General features: G+C 43.3%; 1 protein-coding gene across 3 annotated transcripts in view; it reads left to right on the top strand.

Moving 5' to 3' along the window:
* Nucleotides 1-17,665, top strand: part of TOM1L2 (target of myb1 like 2 membrane trafficking protein) — a 61,572-nt gene that overhangs the window by 32,624 nt on the left and 11,283 nt on the right. For 2 of the 3 annotated variants that reach the window (XM_082312040.1, XM_082312039.1), the window contains exons 8-12: nucleotides 2,494-2,627; nucleotides 5,116-5,164; nucleotides 6,283-6,406; nucleotides 7,505-7,622; nucleotides 9,554-9,629. In XM_082312040.1, the coding sequence (XP_082168166.1) occupies nucleotides 2,494-2,627; nucleotides 5,116-5,164; nucleotides 6,283-6,406; nucleotides 7,505-7,622; nucleotides 9,554-9,629 (501 nt within the window). The remainder of the gene's footprint in view (nucleotides 1-2,493; nucleotides 2,628-5,115; nucleotides 5,165-6,282; nucleotides 6,407-7,504; nucleotides 7,623-9,553; nucleotides 9,630-17,665) is intronic. The other variant, XM_082312041.1, reaches the window with a different exon arrangement.

Raw genomic sequence — 17,665 nt, 5'->3', positions numbered from 1 at the left:
TGCCAAGGATTTCCTAACTTCCCTTGAAACTTGTTCCAGTGCTTTCTTCTCTGTGTAGCTAGAAATTTTTCCCAATGTTGAATATAAGGTCTCCTTTACCACAAAGCAGCTTAAAATTGTGATAGGCTCTGTAAGCCCTGAGCATTTCTGCTTCTTTTACATCCTCTATCATCACTCGTACAGTGGCAAAACATTCCTGGTCACTATGCAAACACTCCATGTTTCCAGCTGGGCTAAATATTGACAAGGGTCTGTGGATTCTCTGCCACTCAAAATCTTATATATGAACTAACTGTCTTTCCAGAAGATGTGCTATAGCTTCTCCCGAACGTAGTGGCTTATGGCAGGCACTCAGACGAAGTTTCATGCTGTCCAGAGGGTCAGACTGGGTAATCAGAAGTGGGTTTTTTGCTGGAAAGTCTCAATCCAGTGCAGCATTTGTTATCTCAAAAGGGAAAACAGTTTTAGCTGGGCTCATGTCTCAGGCTTCATACCTGTTTCCCCAGGCCAGTGGTAGCAGGGTGCCCTTTTGCCAGAGAAAAGTAATATAGTACCACATGCAACACAATGAGGAATACTGTGATCTCGCATTCCAGCTGCTGCCCTTAACATGGTATTTGCCTTTCCATAGCTTCAGAAATAGGCTTCTGTTTTGATCTTCCAGCAGGGAGGATGGGCTCCCACAGCAGTACACTTGGAGGAAGGCAGGGAATTGCTCTCTGTGATACATCAGTGTTTGAAATCCGTCCAAAAACTAGTCTCTCCCATGCAGCGGTATTGTGTGTTTGTCTCAGAGCCATCATGGCAGCTGATGAGAGGCTTTGCAATAAAGAGCCTTTCAGTTACTGCCCATTTGGGTCGGACTGCTCAAAACAAAAGAAGCTTCCAGGAAACCACGGCAGACCAAACCAGCGCAGAACAGTTTGCTTACATTCAGAAACAACTACTACCATCTTGACAGCGTAACCTTACAGCTTAGCTTTAAGGTGAAAGAACTTGATCATAAAATGGAGTGACAGCAGCGATTCTTTATTCCAACTGGTTCCCTTCTTTGACTGATGCATCCTAAATCTGAATCACAGAGCTGGGAGAACCCGGTTTTGATCACAAAGAATGGTTAGTCTTTTGAAAGCTGTGAGCCGGGTGCTGCATGCAAGGACTCCTTGCTTTGAGGTTTATATAGCCCTCCTCCTTAAATAATTCCTGACATTTTCTCCAACAATCAAATGTAAACAGCTTGCTAGAGAGCCAGCTCTGAGCAGAATAGATAGGTACTGTCAGCCCTCTTGGAAAGGCAGCAAACAAACCTCTGAAATGTCACAATCTGCTTCTAAAGTGATGGGATCAAAACTGACATTGGAGAACACATTCCTCAAGCTGTTAAAGCAGCTGGATTGCACTAGGTGAAATTTATCCAGAGCTTAGGATGTCAGACCAAGCAAGGAAAACAAACACATTTTTGCTTTCATCCCGAAGGTTGTGTACCAACAAGTCATCCTTGTTTAGTGCTGAATTTTTGCTGTGAAGTGGAGGTGGGGGCGGGGTGGTAGATGACAGAGGGACATGCTTTAGTTGAAATGTCAGTGCTTATTGAAGTAAAACCGTGGGCCTAATCAGTGGCGCCATGCCATATGTCACGTTTCTTCTCGTAGTTCCTCCTCAACATACAAGTTTTGACCTTTGGTCTTGAGTCCTTTCAGGAGTAAAGAATTCTGCTAAGTAGTTGGTGATGGAAGAGATGTCCTGGAAGCATGAGAACTCCTGGTTTAGGCAAATTCAAACCTAGATTTCTTGGCATGAGAGACTTGTAAAATAAATGCCTTTACTTTATATTCTTTAAAATTTCTTTTTGAAACTCCCCACTGCCTTTTTGCAGTCTCTTGTCTGCAGACTTGCTCAGCTGAAGGGAATGTTTCTGTGTATAGTTCAATACTGAAGTGTGTGTGGAGTGCTCATCTTTTCATGGTCCTGCTCCTTGTTTTGTGTTCACACTCATGTTGTCAGTAGTTGGTAAGTTCTGTCCCCCAACCCTTCTCTTCCTGCTGTGTAGCACACACTTAAACTTGTGGTAGCCATGATGAACTCTCTTCCCCACTTGTTCCACCACATGGATCTTTTTGTTTTTAAGGATGATATTGCCAAAAAGAGCAGATTGAATTTTCCTTGAAAGCTCTCTTCTGGAAAGCTGTTGTATTAACATGTTTTATTCTTAAAACAGATCACTAAAATACAGATATTTATTTTCTAAAGTGCTCAGAGTTAAAGAAGAATCAGGATGTTGAATTGTAAATAGGCTCTCAAGGTTTTATGCCATCGTCTCTTGAAGGGCATGTTTGATTAGATGTGCTTTTGGGTGACATTTAATCATGCAAAGATAGACTTGTCTTAGTGTTTCTCAGCTGGGGGATATGTTTGACTGTGAACAGAGCTCAACTAAATCTACTTATTGCTAGCTGCTTATCAGAATGTGTGTGCACAATGCTTTCCTCCTAGGAACTGAACCGAACCTGTAGAGCTATGCAGCAGAGAATTGTGGAGCTTATCTCACGAGTGTCCAATGAAGAAGTCACAGAGGAACTGCTGCATGTGAATGATGATTTAAATAACGTCTTCCTCAGATACGAAAGGTGGGGCATCTTTTCCATTGACTATTTACATTCATTCTGGGTTTTCACTTAAGTGTAAAATAGCTCAGTTGACAAGAGTTGGCCATCTGGGCCAATGGTCCAACGTAACAAAATGTAGAGAACCAAACCACAGAACGCATTTAAAAAGTCTTTTTTTGTGGTCTTCTATGGTAACATTCCTGTTTCAGTTCTTTCCTTTAATACTGTGATTTTTTTTTTTTTTTGTCCTAGCCATTGAATTTTTGTGGGGCATATCCCTAAAATGCAGGGCAACTTTGTGCAAAACTCTCTCAGCTAGCAGAGACTTGATTCTGCAAGTCCCTGTTGTGCAGTGCTGTACAGATGCAGGGACTTGGGACCGAAAATAGCACAGCCACAGTCGCTAGTTCCACTTGCTAGCCTGGGCTCTGCACAAATGCTAGTGCTGCTTCCTGGCTTAGGGAGGCTCTCGTGAGCTCTCTCTCTCTTCTGATCCCTGGGCTTTCTAGTTCCAGTACTGGTGCAAGGGGAGCTGCCTGAGGTGGGCGTGACCTTCGTGCATGTAAGGGCTTTGTATTTAAGTAACACTTAAAATCTTGAAAAAAAGCCTGTCTTGTGCAGAGCTGAGGTTTTGAAGAGTTGGTCTGCGGGAATCGTCCCCAGGGGTGGGACTTGGGTCATAGGACTTTCGACATGTTAGACAAAGGCGCTGTCAGCCACATCTGCTGCAGTAGGTGACACGTGATACAGCAGTCTTGGGAAAGTTTAATCTTCCCCTTAATGACAGGCCTGGGGAGTGAGGCACTAAAGAGTACCCTTTGTTCCTTGCTCTTAGCACACGGCTTTGTTTCTCAAGCCTTTAAAAATATATTAGACTCTAGATCTGTGAATCTGTGCTGTCACGGCAAAGGCTGGAAAGAAGACTCAGTGGCCTCGATTTTGTCTTTGATTTACTCGTTCAGAGGAGATTGGGGCAAACTTTGAAACAAATGCTGGCTTCTCATGTGAAATGGAATGTTTCATGCACGAACACGATTCTACAAGTGGCAGAGTGTAACTGTCACTAAGGCTTAGTCTGGTCACCCTTAATATTTTTTCTATTTTCCTCCATCTGCGACTTTGCTGACTGGGGCTAATGTATTTGTAGTCATTATACACTGAAAGGTGAGCTGAGTGATGTTAGCAAGCTATTTGTGGTAGAATAGCTGCACTGGTCTGAGCGTTTCAATAAATTCCAGTCCTCCTCTGCTATTCCAAGAGCTCCACATTCATCATGCTGATTTCTAGTATGGGTACCGAGCTCTGTCAGTGACTCAAGCAGGAGCTCTGGCCTTCGCTGTGAAGCTTTGGATGTGAACGAACGTGTGGTTCATAAGCCTTTTGGGTGAGAAATATGAGGTGGGAGGTGTCTCAGGTTTCCAGCTAAGGGAGCTGGATTTCCAGTAATAGTAGACACCCACAGTTTCCTAAAATTGAAATTTGGGGCTGAATTTGTTTTTGCTGCCTTTTAAGTCTGCATTTTCCTCTGTTACATTGAGAAAACATTTTAGTTTCCTTGAGATTCTCTGTTGTATTTTGTCCATCTGGGAGAAAACCAACAGGGCTCTATGAATATTATGGGTTTTTTACTAAATAGAGAGATTACATGTGAAACTACTTTTAAAGGGGGAAAAACTCTAACTTCAGGGAAATCATGATGCTTTTCCTGGTAAGGAAGAAGATCTGACTGGCCTCAGACAGGCCTTGGGAGGAGGTAGTTCCCCCTGCTTTTTTTGAGTTCATGAAGGCTGGATTTAGGTTTGCAGCCCCAGATGCGCAGCTGATTGGGGAAGGAGTAGAGAAGAGACCACATCTTGACTAGCCAGACTTCCTCCCCTAAGAAGCATGAAGATTTTTATCCAACATCATTACTTTTCAGTCTTGGAAAGTACCAACCTATTTGAACAGCTCTGATGATCCTTGACCTGACCCAGAATGCTTTAAAAAATGAATTTGCTAAGCATTGTTTTCTCTTGCCATGTGCTGCCTGGGCAGAGCTGTGCTAGCATGCATATGGCTTCTAATTTACATGTATTGCAGCAAGAGGGAGCTGTTAAGTGGGAGTAAGACTTGCTGCGGTGCTCAGTTTATTTAGCTGGGAGCATCAATTTCACTGCAGTTCCTCCTGTCCCTTGGCTAACAGAATAGTCTATCATGAAGCACTTAATGAAAAAAAAAAAAAAAACAAAGACAAATCCTACAGTGTTTTTCAGGCATGTGTGTGCTGCAAGATCAGATTAGTCAACTTAATATCCACATTTGCCAAGAATGCAACTTCTGTAACTATCCTGCCTTTGTCCTCACTTGGAGTTAAAGCTTTCAGAGTTCCCTCTTGAACCAACAAAAACTAAGTTCAGTGGCAAGCCTGCCATGGTTTTGTTATAAACTTGTGTTTTTCATTGTTTATTGATAGTGGCTTTGATAGTTCATGTTGGTTTTTTGTTTGTTTGTTTGTTTGTTTTCTAAACAGATTTGAACGATACAGATCAGGACGTTCAGCACAAAATGCCAGCAATGGAGTAAGTACCTAACTCCATTTATTATATCAGCAGCTACACCGTACTAGCCCTACTGATACCACTAGTATCAGACTTCTTATCTGTCCAGCCCTGTGTCCTGCCTGTAGTGGCTAATAGTGGATACTAGGAAAAGAGTGTAAGAATGTGGCAAACCTCAGTTGACAACTTTTAGCTCAGGAAGACACTAAAACATCTCTGTGTTTACAATCCTTGATGGATTTTCTTTCCTCTGTTAACTTTTTTGATTGCTTTTGAGTCCATGCAGACTTTAGGCATTCACAATGTCCTTAAGCAGTGAGTTCCACAGTTTCATTACACATTTTTACGTATTTATGTGGGTATGTATATATAATAAATATTTTGTTTACATTTGAACAAGTTGCTTAATGATTTTTATTTGATTCGCCTAATTCTTCTTCACTGTGTCTTACAATACAACTGTCGAGATTAATTTTCTTCATGACACTCGTAATTTTAGGAACCTCTCTCATCTCCTTTTTCAGCAGCTCCTTTCCAAGCTTAAGAGTTACAGTTCTAATTATTGTTTCAATGAAAACTATTTTATAGTTGTTTTATAGCGTTCAAGATCTGAGTTCATGATTAATTCATATGTGGCACTATTACATTTTCTGTTTTGCTTTCTTCTAACAATTTCAACTATTTACTTTTCCTGTTTGAGTTCCACTTCTACTGTAGTGTGATGCAAACTTCAGCACAGGCTCTGCATTGTAACTTTAGTCCCAACAAATAAGTTTTGTTTCTGAAAACAGTTTATACCTAATGTGGAAGATGTTAGCAAATTCAGTTTGACTTAGATCTGATGTTGGTCCAGTGCTAAAAGAGGTGGAGAACACAGACACATTAGCTAAATCTGAAGAGATGCAAATGACCTCCAGGAGAGTTCCCTGCTGTGCTGAGCAGTCAAACTTGAGGTTTTTTTGCTGTCTGACCCTTTTTATTCTGCACTCATCACCGTAGTATCCAAGCAACTGGTCCATTTCACAGTGTGAAAGAGAGATCTTTTTAGAAAGCACCCATTATTTTCTGGTGTTTAATGTTGCACTGCAAGAAGAAATCTTTGGCATGTGTAACTTGCTGTGCTTTTTGTGTCCCAACAGGTACTGAATGAGGTGACAGAAGATAACTTAATAGATTTGGGTCCTGGCTCTCCAGCCGTAGTGAGCCCGATGGTTGGAAGCTCAGCACCCCCGTCTTCACTTTCTTCGCAGCTTGCAGGGCTTGGTGAGTACCTGATCTAAATAGTGCTGATGAACGTGAGGCTGCAATGCATGGACTTTTTCAAGCCTGACCAGTCTGTGTGTCTTGAACAGTAGGTGGGGAATGCTAGGCAACCCAGTTGTGTGAGTATGGGAGCAAGTCTGAGGTCCCTGTGACTGACCTGGACACCTAGTACAAGCTCTTATCGCAGTGAGCTGTTGGGATTTATGAGGAACCATTTTCCTCTTTCACTTGTGGGTCAGGGAGTTTCTGCTCCCTTTGGCTCTCAGCTACCTGATTAATGTTGCCATGTAGCCTTCAGAAGGTTTGGGTACGTGGCTTACAGGATTAGGAAGGCTTTCCCACTCCCCTTCACTGGAGTGGTCTGTAATTGGGAACCAGCCTGGCACAAACGGAGGGATTTGTTAACCAAAGGGGAGAGTGAAGGAAAAGATGCGGGTTCTCATTCATGGTAAAACTTGTAGTACTGCTTTGATTTCTGCATAGGTATAGCTCTTCGTGAAATCAGCCTGGTGAATGTTCTTGATTCCCCTTCTACCAATGATACTTGAAACCTTTGGATGAAAGGTTTTATGAAACTGTCAGGTGTTCTACATTAAATCAGACCAAAGATTGCTGGATATGATCATTTAATTTGACTGAAGGTTCTCCACCTCTTCCACACTGCACCAAAATCATATCACTTGATCTGAAACTATTGATTTCACAGTCAGTAGCTGAGTGACAATATTGTAGAGAAGACAAGTATCCATGCCACAAATTTTGGACCATGTTAGTGAATAGTAAATGTCTCAGGATGAGATTGGCAGCAGGTGCACACCAATTCCCAAATGCTGGCTTCTTGATGATGAATACTTACAGTGTGGTGCTTCCAGGAGGAATAAGACAATCTCTACATTTGTACTTTAAGAAAATCTGTGATTAGCAGCCTCCAGCCTCTTCTGGACAGAATTGTGCTCAGTGCTAGAACTGTTAACTAGATAACATCTGTAGCTATCCTGTATTGTTAATGAATTCCTCTGTAACCTACACAGTCATGGCAGTGGTGCTTGCATATGGTTTGCTACTTCACTGGTTTGCTTTTTTTGCCTCTGGTTGCAGACTTGGGTACAAACAGCGTCAGTGGCACACTCAGCTCTCTACAACACTGTAATCCTCGTGATGACTTCGACATGTTTGCACAGACAAGAGGCAGTTCCTTGGCAGAGCAGCGAAAGAAGTATGTTGGAGTTTGTCTTTAGTTCTGTTTGAGTCATGGCATTGCTCTTTTCTAAGGGCATAAATCTGAAACTTCTTGACTTCATTCCAGACTAAAAAAGTAGTTTTGGTGTATGTTTTTGTGCTTTTAATCCAAGCCCTATCCTGTTGGTCATTATTAGTATGAGCCAATGGAGAAGTTCCTGCTGCTGGGCAGAGCAGACTGGCTGAGTAATATTATTTGACTGTCTTAGTTAATGAGCTCACTGGAAACTTGGAAATGAACTTGCCTTTACTTCTGCAGATGCTTCCTCTCATAAAGGCTTGTCATCCCATCCACCCGGCCAGTCCTTGAGATACAGGAGCATAAGGGTCCTTCACCTGAAGGTCATGGATATACTTTGGTGACTGAATTACTGTCATCAAGGGCTTGGAAACAGAATTACCATCCACTTAAACTCTCCCTTTGGCCCAGCAGTCAGACTCGCAGGCTGTCAAGGCAGTGTAGCTTGCCTGGCTCCCATGCTCTCTCTAATTTGTTTATATGCGTAGGGCTTGCATCTCTATTGCTGCAAATCTGGCACTTTCAAGGGCATTTAACAGGTCCAATTGTTTTAATGTAAAATAAATCTATGCAATTACTAAGAAATCCTTTGATCCCTGTCAAGTGAGATTCAGTAAAAGAGACACTCAGGTATTTTTCTTTCATATATTATTTCTTGCCTCCTTCTGGTTTCAGATTCTAGAGGATGTAGTGGCTACCAGCAGTCAGAACATCATCAATATCTTGTCTCAAACTAAGAAATGTTGTTAAATAGTTTAACTGAGACCTTAGCAGATTATCAAAAACTTACCAGCTCTGTAAAACTTGAGCCAGCAAATTTATTAGGATCTTTTATTTGCAGTCATCAATAGAGCTATTGGTACTGCCTCAGCTGTAATATCAGTGTTGAGAAGACGTGCTCTACTGTAAAGGTGTATGTTACCACTGGAGATTTCAGGCTGAGTGCCCTAATGTATGGTCAGAAAGGAGATGCATTGCAGAGAGATCGAACCGAGGTCCCTCTGTCTCTTGTGCTAAATGAAGCACAAAACCAGTCTTCCCACACTGCACCTCTATCTCCTTCTGCGAGCTAATGGGACAAGGCGCACACATCAGTCCATGATTTCAGAAGGGAGGATTGCTGTATCTTCCTTGGATTGTACGCTGTAGAAATGGAGCAGCAGTAAAGATGTGTGACTTGCTGTGGTGTGTAGGTGAGAGCCTCTGGGTGCTGTGCTCAGAGCTTGGGGGAAGCCAGCACGCTGGAGGGGAAAGCGCTCCTCCTGCTCAGACACGCGGCTGCTCCCAGGGGCTGATTTATGGCCAGGTTTTGGCATCTGCTTCAGTTCATGGTTCACCACTGTGCTCTGAGAAATGATGCTATTGCCTCTGTCACCTGACTGCTACATGTCCGTTTTGCATAGCAATTTAAGAAGCTCTTTAAAAATCCAACCTCTGTAAATAGTGCATTTCTTTGTATGCTTCACTGTAGTTGCTTAGTTATGTTTCATCTGTCTTTGAGTCTCCCTCTGCCTCCCCGCACGCACGTATCAAGTTCAGGCTTCCAAATGTCATCTCCAAAGCTTTGCAAAACGCAATCTGTAATCAGGCCTCTTTTCATAGTCCCCTGCTAGCTCTTGGACATGCTTATGGTGCCTCGTAACCTATTTGCCTACCTTTCATAATGCCAGTCTAATTCTTTTTGCTTGAATATGCTTACTGAAACTGATGGATGGCCTTTATACAGAGCACACTCCTGTTCTTGGAATACACTTAGTACACTTGAAGTCTTGTTACGAAAAAGAATGTGCTCTCTGATTTCCAGCGGAGTAAATCAGAGTAGCAAGTGCGTTCTGCATGGGTGACTGCTGGACTTCCTTCTAGTTCTGTGGTTTGTTCCTTTCTTTCAGCGTGACGTATGAGGATCCACAGGCTGTCAAAGGACTAGCGTCTGCCCTGGATGTTCGAAAACAGAACACAGGAGGGGTAGGTCATTGCTCTGCCTTTTGTTATCTGAAGCTGTGCATAAAATCCAAGCTGTAGGCAGCTGCTTTGACCGAGACTTCTCATTCTGTATTCCAGCGACGTGCTAGTACTGGCTATTTTGAAATTGATATCTAGGAGCAAGTACTTGCTCAGTAATGATCTGTAAAGAGCTGCTACTTAGCACACCGGCCTAAAAGACTCCAAAATCATAGTGGGTAAATTCTGTTGTGTTCTTGCAGCTTGCCTGGGGGGTCTAGCTCTTTGACTGGAATCACTGCTGAAAAGAATAAGTAGGGAGCATCCTGTGAATGCTGGTGTGCATTTTTTTGGTTCAGTTTTGCTTATGAAAGTTGTTGGCAGTCTTTATCTACTAGACTTTTCTCTAAGTGCATGGATACACGAGCAAGTTACAGGGAGAGAAATTATGTAGACTTCTAATGCTTCACATGCCTTGCCGTAACTTCCCTTGCATGCAGTCTGTTCTCTCTGTCCCAGGGCAGGCTCCTGCTATCTTGTGTGGGCACAAGAGGCCCATGCACTGTCACCTCACAGCAGCTGATACTAGAAACGTGTTTAAGAGTGTGAGCTTGGCCAGCTTTGTCTGCATACCTTGGTGAAGGCAGAAGTGAAAAGAGCTTTCAGATCATCCCTCAACCCCTTTCTAGCACTCTGCTTTTTAAAACTGTCCTGCTCTTTTGTACTTAGCTGTGTGTAAGTTTTTCGATGACGGAGCAAGTTCAGAGCCTTTTCCTAGTCTAATTTTGGTCTGTGCTGACCACTAGGGAGCATGGCAGAGCCAGTGTAGCATGGGAAAGCCAGTGCAGCATGCAGACGCCTCCCTCCATGGAGAATTGCCTCCCCATGCCTTGGCTGATCCCACCCTGGTTCTTTCATAAGTTGAAATGGGAGTGCTCAGGGCAGCTGGCATGCCTGGCAGCTTGTGCTCTGAGCCAGGGAGAATTTGCGTTCAGAGCCAGCTGGGGTCAGATCACAGCTGCCTGACTGCCTGGGCCATAGTTCAGTGGTAGCAGGGCTTCAGCAATGATTTCTGATGGAGCATCCCCCTGCCCCACAAATCTATCTGCTTGTTCCTGTCCCTGTCCTCCTGCAAAAAGGGTAATTTATAATCCAGGTCATCCCTGTGACCAGTTTAAAGCTCAGCCCCACAAAAACTCATGCCAGCAGTACTGAGGGAAAAGGGGGAAGCACAGGGAGGCAGGGGCAGAAGTATCTTAAGGGGGGTGAGAGAGGCAGTCCTGAAGCCAGTGTGACAGCCCAGGGCCCTAGTATCACTGAGCTATGTTATTGGCAGGACCTGGGAAAAGATTTGAGATTCTGCTCTTTGTTCCTGGCTAACCAAACGCAAGGGGCTTGCACTTAGCTACTGGTCAAGGGGGCTGTATTCCCCTGGTGGCCATGGGGTCATGTCCTTATTTATTAACACTTTTGTTCTTGGCCAGTTCTGCTTGAGGCACCAATGCGACGTGTCATTCATATCAGCGTAGCTGCTGCTCTGCCCGAAGTGTTGTCAGTTCAAAGGGCTGTGTCTAAGCTAATCTGATGGTCAAAGTTTTATGGGTTGCGGAACTTTGGGCTCTGAGATGTTGTAGAGACTTTCAGCCTCTTTTCAAAGGTCCTGATGACTGTATCATGTAATCAGAATAGCTTGTTTTGAAATGCAGTCTTTCGGTAATTGGTAAACACTACTGTTGTGAGGCTTGTGGGTGTCTCTTAAAGGAAATAAAAATTAAACTCTCCTAAAGCTACCAGCCCCAGCATGTGTAGCAAAAAACTGGCAGTGCTCAGTAAACGAAAGACACACGTTAATTTGGGTAGAGAGCTAATTTAAGAACAGCTCTAGGGAGGAGCCAAAAGCTTCGCAACACGTTCTTCACACACATCTTGTTCCAGCACAGTTGTCCAGTGGTAAAATTCAGCACATCCGACGTTTCTAATGTAGTCATTCTCAGAATGGTCTGTAGAGAGATGGCTGATCACGTGGCATTAGCTGTCTTTTAATACGATTTAGCAGCTGGAAACAAGATGAGCTAAAAATACACTGTTTTCTTAATATTGCTTTTCCATGTTGGGAATTGCTTTTGTTGCCACAGAGTTGTTGCATGATCACAACTGGGAGGAGACGTGTCCAAGAAACAATTCTCTGGTGTTACACAGATAGTAGATGAAGTTGGAGTGATTTCCCCCCTTTTTTTCTCAGCACAAGTACTGAAATGAGACATAAAAGATTACAGCTGATTCTCCATTGTCTGAGGTAATGGGGACAGGAGAGGTATCTCATGTATATGGGTATCTGGATGGAGGTACATAAAGACACCAGTGGCTCTCTGCTGAGCTAGCCCAGTTCTGGAAGGGCCGGTGGGCTAGAACCCCTGCACTCTGCCAGTCCCGAGCAAGGCCCTCCAGAGCTAGAGATGACTCTGCAATCCGGGCCCTGGCTCAGGGATGAGATGCTGAAGGACAAGAAGCCATCTTGAGAGTCTTTGCATTGCTGTGCCATGCAGTCTGCAGCCTGCTCAGAGGAACTAGATGCATCAGCGGTCCTTTTAACCTCTGCCGTTCTTAGAGGGGGGCAGTTTGAAAGACTGCCAGAACACTGCAGCAAACTGCAATTACTTACCCTCCTGCTTAATGCCATCGTTAGAGCTGTTATACTGTTAGTTTGAGGCAGAGTTTGTCTGCTGAGATCAAGGAGGTAAGTAGGGTGTGCTGCAACTTACAGCTTGGTAAACAAGGGAAACTCCACAGTGCATTGTACTAGTGTTTCCAGTAAAGTCTGACTGATTTTAGTAGGCTGTATAGCCTACACTTTCTCTTCTTCTAAGAAGATGACAAACATCAGCCTCGCTACTAGTGAGTGATTTTTAAATTTATTTTTTTTTTTAATATCAGCATGAAGGAAGTGCTAAAATTCTGTGAACTGTCTGTAGGAAGTGCAGAGGTCGGGGTGAGGTCTGTCCCTCCATGGACAGAGCCGACAGGCAGCAGAGGGGGATATAGCTGCTGCCAGAAGTTACCATAGGCAACTCTGAGTGTCTGCATGTGTATATGAAGTTTTTAACTTGCTGCTGTTATATTACTTTATCACGGGTTGTTGCTGTGGTTTCTCTCTTTATGGACCTTTCTGTTCTCAACACAGAGGAGAGGTAAAGGTGGGAACTCAGACATGGAGCCCATAGACAAGTGGCTAATTACACAAGGAATGGTGAGGACTTCACCAGTGAAGCGATTCCTACTGCCCACCCCAGTCCCTTTACCTAGAATAACCATCCTCCATTCACCTCTCGTCCTGCCCTACTGAACCACTTGAAATCAGACAGTACAAGGAGTTTATTTCCCACCTACGTCATTACCTGGGGCAAAGGGAGAGATTTGCACCAATTTCTGCTTTATACAGCACAAAGGCCTGTAACCAACTGAATCATTTGTAGGATCCGACATGACCTTCAGAAGAGGCCTGGGGATCCAATTAGTTCCTTATACTGTCTTGATTTATTTATGCAGTATCCACTTTTCGAGGGATAAACACAAGTCTCATGGATCTTGCTCATGAAGAGGACACTTTCTACATGTCTTTAAAGCAGCCTCTTCTGGTAGTGCTTAACTTCATGGTCTGGAATAAACATACAGAGCTTGTAGGATCATACCTAATTGAACTGAGTAACGTAGGGATAGTTCTGTATGAAAGGAAGGGAATGGGAGAACTGCTGCCCAGATTGACATCTTCCACCCCAGTCAGGGAATTACACTGGCATTAGGATTCAGACTCCAAAAGGTACAGTAGTGTTTCTGGCTTTAAGGATTTAATTCCTGTGTCTAGTGATGCCAATGCTCTGATAAAATCAAGCTTCTGAAGATCACTTGAATCTTTGCACATTTTGACCTTGTTTGAAGTTGTCCTTCATCAACATGCTTGCAGAGAGAAGTTCAAAAGCCTGCTTTAAGTGCAGAAGTCAGAGGTAGGTAAAAAACAGCCTCAGCTATGCCTTAAAGCCAAGTTCTAAAACCAATTTTGTATTTTTGGATGATGTAATCCATCACTGTAAGTGTTGGAGATTAGTACCAATAATGTGACCTACCTGTACAAAGTCCTTCTGAGATGGTCCTGACGGCAGCTGAGTTCAGAAAGGTGCAGTGCAGAATTCCCTTTGGGCTGGGGTGCACTTGCAGCGCAGCGTGTGAGGCCGAAGTTTGCATGGCTGGGGCATGTACAGTGATTGGAGACATGCGTGTATACAGTCATATCTGCCTGCCAGCGCAAGCACCCAAGAAGCGGTTCTGTGCCTGCTGGCACATGTGGCTAAGCCCAGCTGTAGGTGCCTGTCCTTGGGAGTGAGTTTCATTTCACTGCTTGTCGGAGACCCACAGCTCATAACGTGAGAGTGAAAAGCCATAAAGCGAGCGCCGCTTGCTTTGCCTCTGATACTGTTGACTGCGGTTCACAGAGGCTCTTGCTGTTCGGCGGCTCTGTTACAGCCAGAGATGTACTATGCCACTGTTAGATGTTCATCCATAATGAATAATCCAGTGATTGAGTTAGTTCCTCTTCTTTGCCTTTCCACTGTTTACAAGAGCAGGGAAGCATGAAATCGGCACCCCTGCTGTTCACACCGCTCACACCACTGCTTTATTAAAAAAACAAACACAATATTCGTTCATTGGCTTGTGGTTATTCAGTCTGGAAAAAGGATACTGCAGCATTCATGGAGGCATACGGATTTGGGGAGGGAAGGGGATCTGGCTGCTCAGCCAGTCGCTGCTCTTATAAGCCTGTCACCTTGTTTCTATGCTAAATATGAGAGAGAAATACCTAAAATAAAACTAAACTAATCATTAACTCCGTTTCTCTCTTAACTGGCTGTAGTTCTTAACCGTATTTATTAATACAACTGTGTAGCATTTGCAATACCAGTGGAATAACTAGCATCCCAGGTGTGAACTTGATGTGCACATTCTTTGGTAACCTTTTGTACTTTTGAGATGAGGGGGGAAAAGAGGGGCGAGCTGACATTGCCATGACCTGTGCCTGTACAACACTGAGACCACTGAAAGGGGATTCTCCACCTGCCAGAGTGGCATTCACATCCCTCATGACCTGATGTCGTTCTTTCCAAACTGCGATACGTTTAAGCTTAGGGTTGAGTTCTTCCCACTCCATTTCTGTGCATCCCGGTTCACCAACACGCCTTTGCAGAGGCAGGCTCATTCAGGGCTCCATATGTACTCTCCCAGTGAATTTGGCAGCATTGTGTCTGTTTCAGCTTAATCTACAGCTCAGTTCTGCTGACAAGGTGATGCCAGGACCCTGGGGACACACACCACACCTTTATCCATTCCGGCTATGCCTACAAAACTAGCGTAGACAAAATTATATCTGCAGAGAATGCTCCTGGTTTAAACATGGCTTAGCGGTGTTAGCTGAGCTGTTCCAGTACCAGATCTGTTTGCAGTGTAAGGTCTGGGTTCTTACAAGTTAGGCCATGCAGGTGTCGTACAGGGGTCTGTAACAGCAGCTCTTAGGCAGACTTTCACATAAGGCCACCACATTTTAATGCAGGTAATTCCAGTTCCCTTCTCATGAGTTTGGGTAGCTATTGAGATTTGCATGAATATATTAATTTCTTAGAATAATCTGCCACCCCACTCACATGCCAAATGGCTATTTGTTACAAAAGTGAGAAGCAGGTGTTGCTTAAACTACCACATCAGGACAGATATTACTGGGGACAGTGGCAGGGGAAGAATGAAGCTGGAACCAGAATTCACAGAACGTGGTATGAACAGCTTTGAGCATTGCATCCTGACCACCACCGGCAGCACGCCTGGCTAGAGAGGAGATTCTTCTCTGTAGTAAAGATATGTGAGTAAAGATGAAATGAAGGCTTCGCTGAGATGCTGTTAATTAGTAACAAAGTGGGATGCCACTATGTATGCCTTCAATAGAGAGATCGGATCTAGGATGTGGAATGTGAGACTGTTGAATTACGTCGTCTTCTTGGAGACTAAAGTGCTTGAATTGTGGACAAACCGAGAAACAGACGTGTGAAGATCTCATTTCTTCTGTGTGGTGGGACCCGTCTCCCTTTTGAAGGCAAGCAGGTGTGTTCCCTTGTTCTGAAGACCACGTGGGTGTCATTACCTGTCCAGCCATGGCATTTTACGGAACACTCTACAAGGACAACGTGATACCCCACGTGAACGAAGGCCTTTGCTGTTTGGACATGCCTATCAAATCCAGATTGGCTGACTGTTGTACAGGCACAACAGGCTGTGTTGGGGGACATACCTGAGCTCTTGCCTCCCCATCTATTCAATGTGTAGACACAGCTACAAGTAATCAAGTAGCTTATTCAATCCTTACACATAAAGTCAAACGTGTTGTAATACTGAGGCCAGGCAGCTATTTCAGGATCACAACAGCTTTAAATAGATGGTAAGACTGTAGCAGTAAGCTGGAGTAGACTGCTAGCGTGCATCTTAGTGTTCTAGTTCTGCTGCTGTAGGAATGACAGACCTTTCTTTACTGTTGCTAACTAAAAGGGGGGGAAATGAATAGCAGCTAACCAAGTATTGGTGTCAGCTTTGTTAAACATCTTGAAAGAAGTGGAATTAACTAAGCTACTACAAGACAGTAGTCTAGCAACAATTAGCATGAACCTTGTTAAACATTTTAAGAACATTAATGAGCTCACCTAGAGACCTGAATTGTCATTTCATACCTGCTTCTTTTCCAGTGGGATCATTTTTTAATAGAAATAAAATGTGATAATAATAACCTCAAAGTGTCTTTTTAAGGGTAGAATATTGGATTTTATGACTTCTGAGGAAATATATTGGCAATACTCTTTGGCTTTTGATTGCTAGTGAGAACACCAACACAATCTAACTTGGATAAGTATGAACTTGAATTCCAGGTTCCTGTGTGTTTTGTGGGATTGAACGCTCGCTTTTGTTCTCCCAGCCCTCCTTTTCCATTTCCCTTTCAGGACTGTTGAGATGATCCCATTTGTAGGATTTTCCAAAGACTAAATAAAAAAGGAATTTGAACAATGAGCCCAACTTTTAATTAAAGCCAGTTACTTAAAGTACCCAAAAATATTTTGTGACTTAATTTCCATTTACTTTCAGTATAGACTTTTAAAAAAGAAATCACAATATCGTTACAAAAACAGCTCTTGCAGCCAACGCTGACTATCTAGGGAGTTGTCTTGCCAAGACTGAGAGCTTCACTAGACCGTGTATGTTTGCATAATCAAAGTATTAACAAGACTGTATCCCATTCTGGAGCGGTTTCCATGTAGTCTGCGGCTGCCACTGTTGTTTGTTCCCAGAAACTGTTGTCTTTTTTAATGTGTAAACTAGCTAATTTATTTTTACATTGCTTCTGTTGTGTTTTAGGGGATTAGTTTTAACAAAACTCCCCTCCACATTTTTCAGTTTAGTGCTTCTGGAAGGGGGAGACTTGCCAAATACACAACTGACTGGCAAAAAATGAGCTTCTGTGTGTGGTCAGTTTCAAATAAAATATAAATGGTACAATGTTATAGTTAAAATATTTTAAAACTTCCAGTTACTCTTGAGAGTTTTCCCCCTCTTTATTCTTGAACAAATTAAACCTGATACATTTAGCGCATGTTTTGTGGGGAAAATGGGGCTCAGAGTCTGAGGAAAGTAAGTTGGAAGTTTGAGCATGGAAGGAGCGATAGATACAAACCCTTGGCTCTTCCGTAAGTGTGCTGGAAGATGGGGGAAGCTTTTTAAAAGGTCAGTGCTGAACAGCAAACGGCTGACGTGCTCAAATGTTTATCTTACAGCTCGCTCTGCTTCTTATATATGACCTGCGAGAAGTGTTCTTGCACTTCTGAGGTTTTTGTTTGTTTGTTATATAAAGTAGGTCTGTCTGAAAGTAGAATTCCTTTTTTTCTTTTTTTCCTTTTTTTTTTTTTTAAACTCTTAGAAAACACAGCAGCACAGACTCCTATACTGCTGAGCTGTTCTTCGAGGACTCCTGCAAACTC

The sequence above is a fragment of the Platalea leucorodia genome (assembly GCF_965183815.1).
Source record: "Platalea leucorodia genome assembly, chromosome: 5".
Taxonomy (NCBI): Eukaryota; Metazoa; Chordata; class Aves; order Pelecaniformes; family Threskiornithidae; genus Platalea; species Platalea leucorodia.
This window is presented reverse-complemented; position numbering and strand designations above follow the sequence as displayed.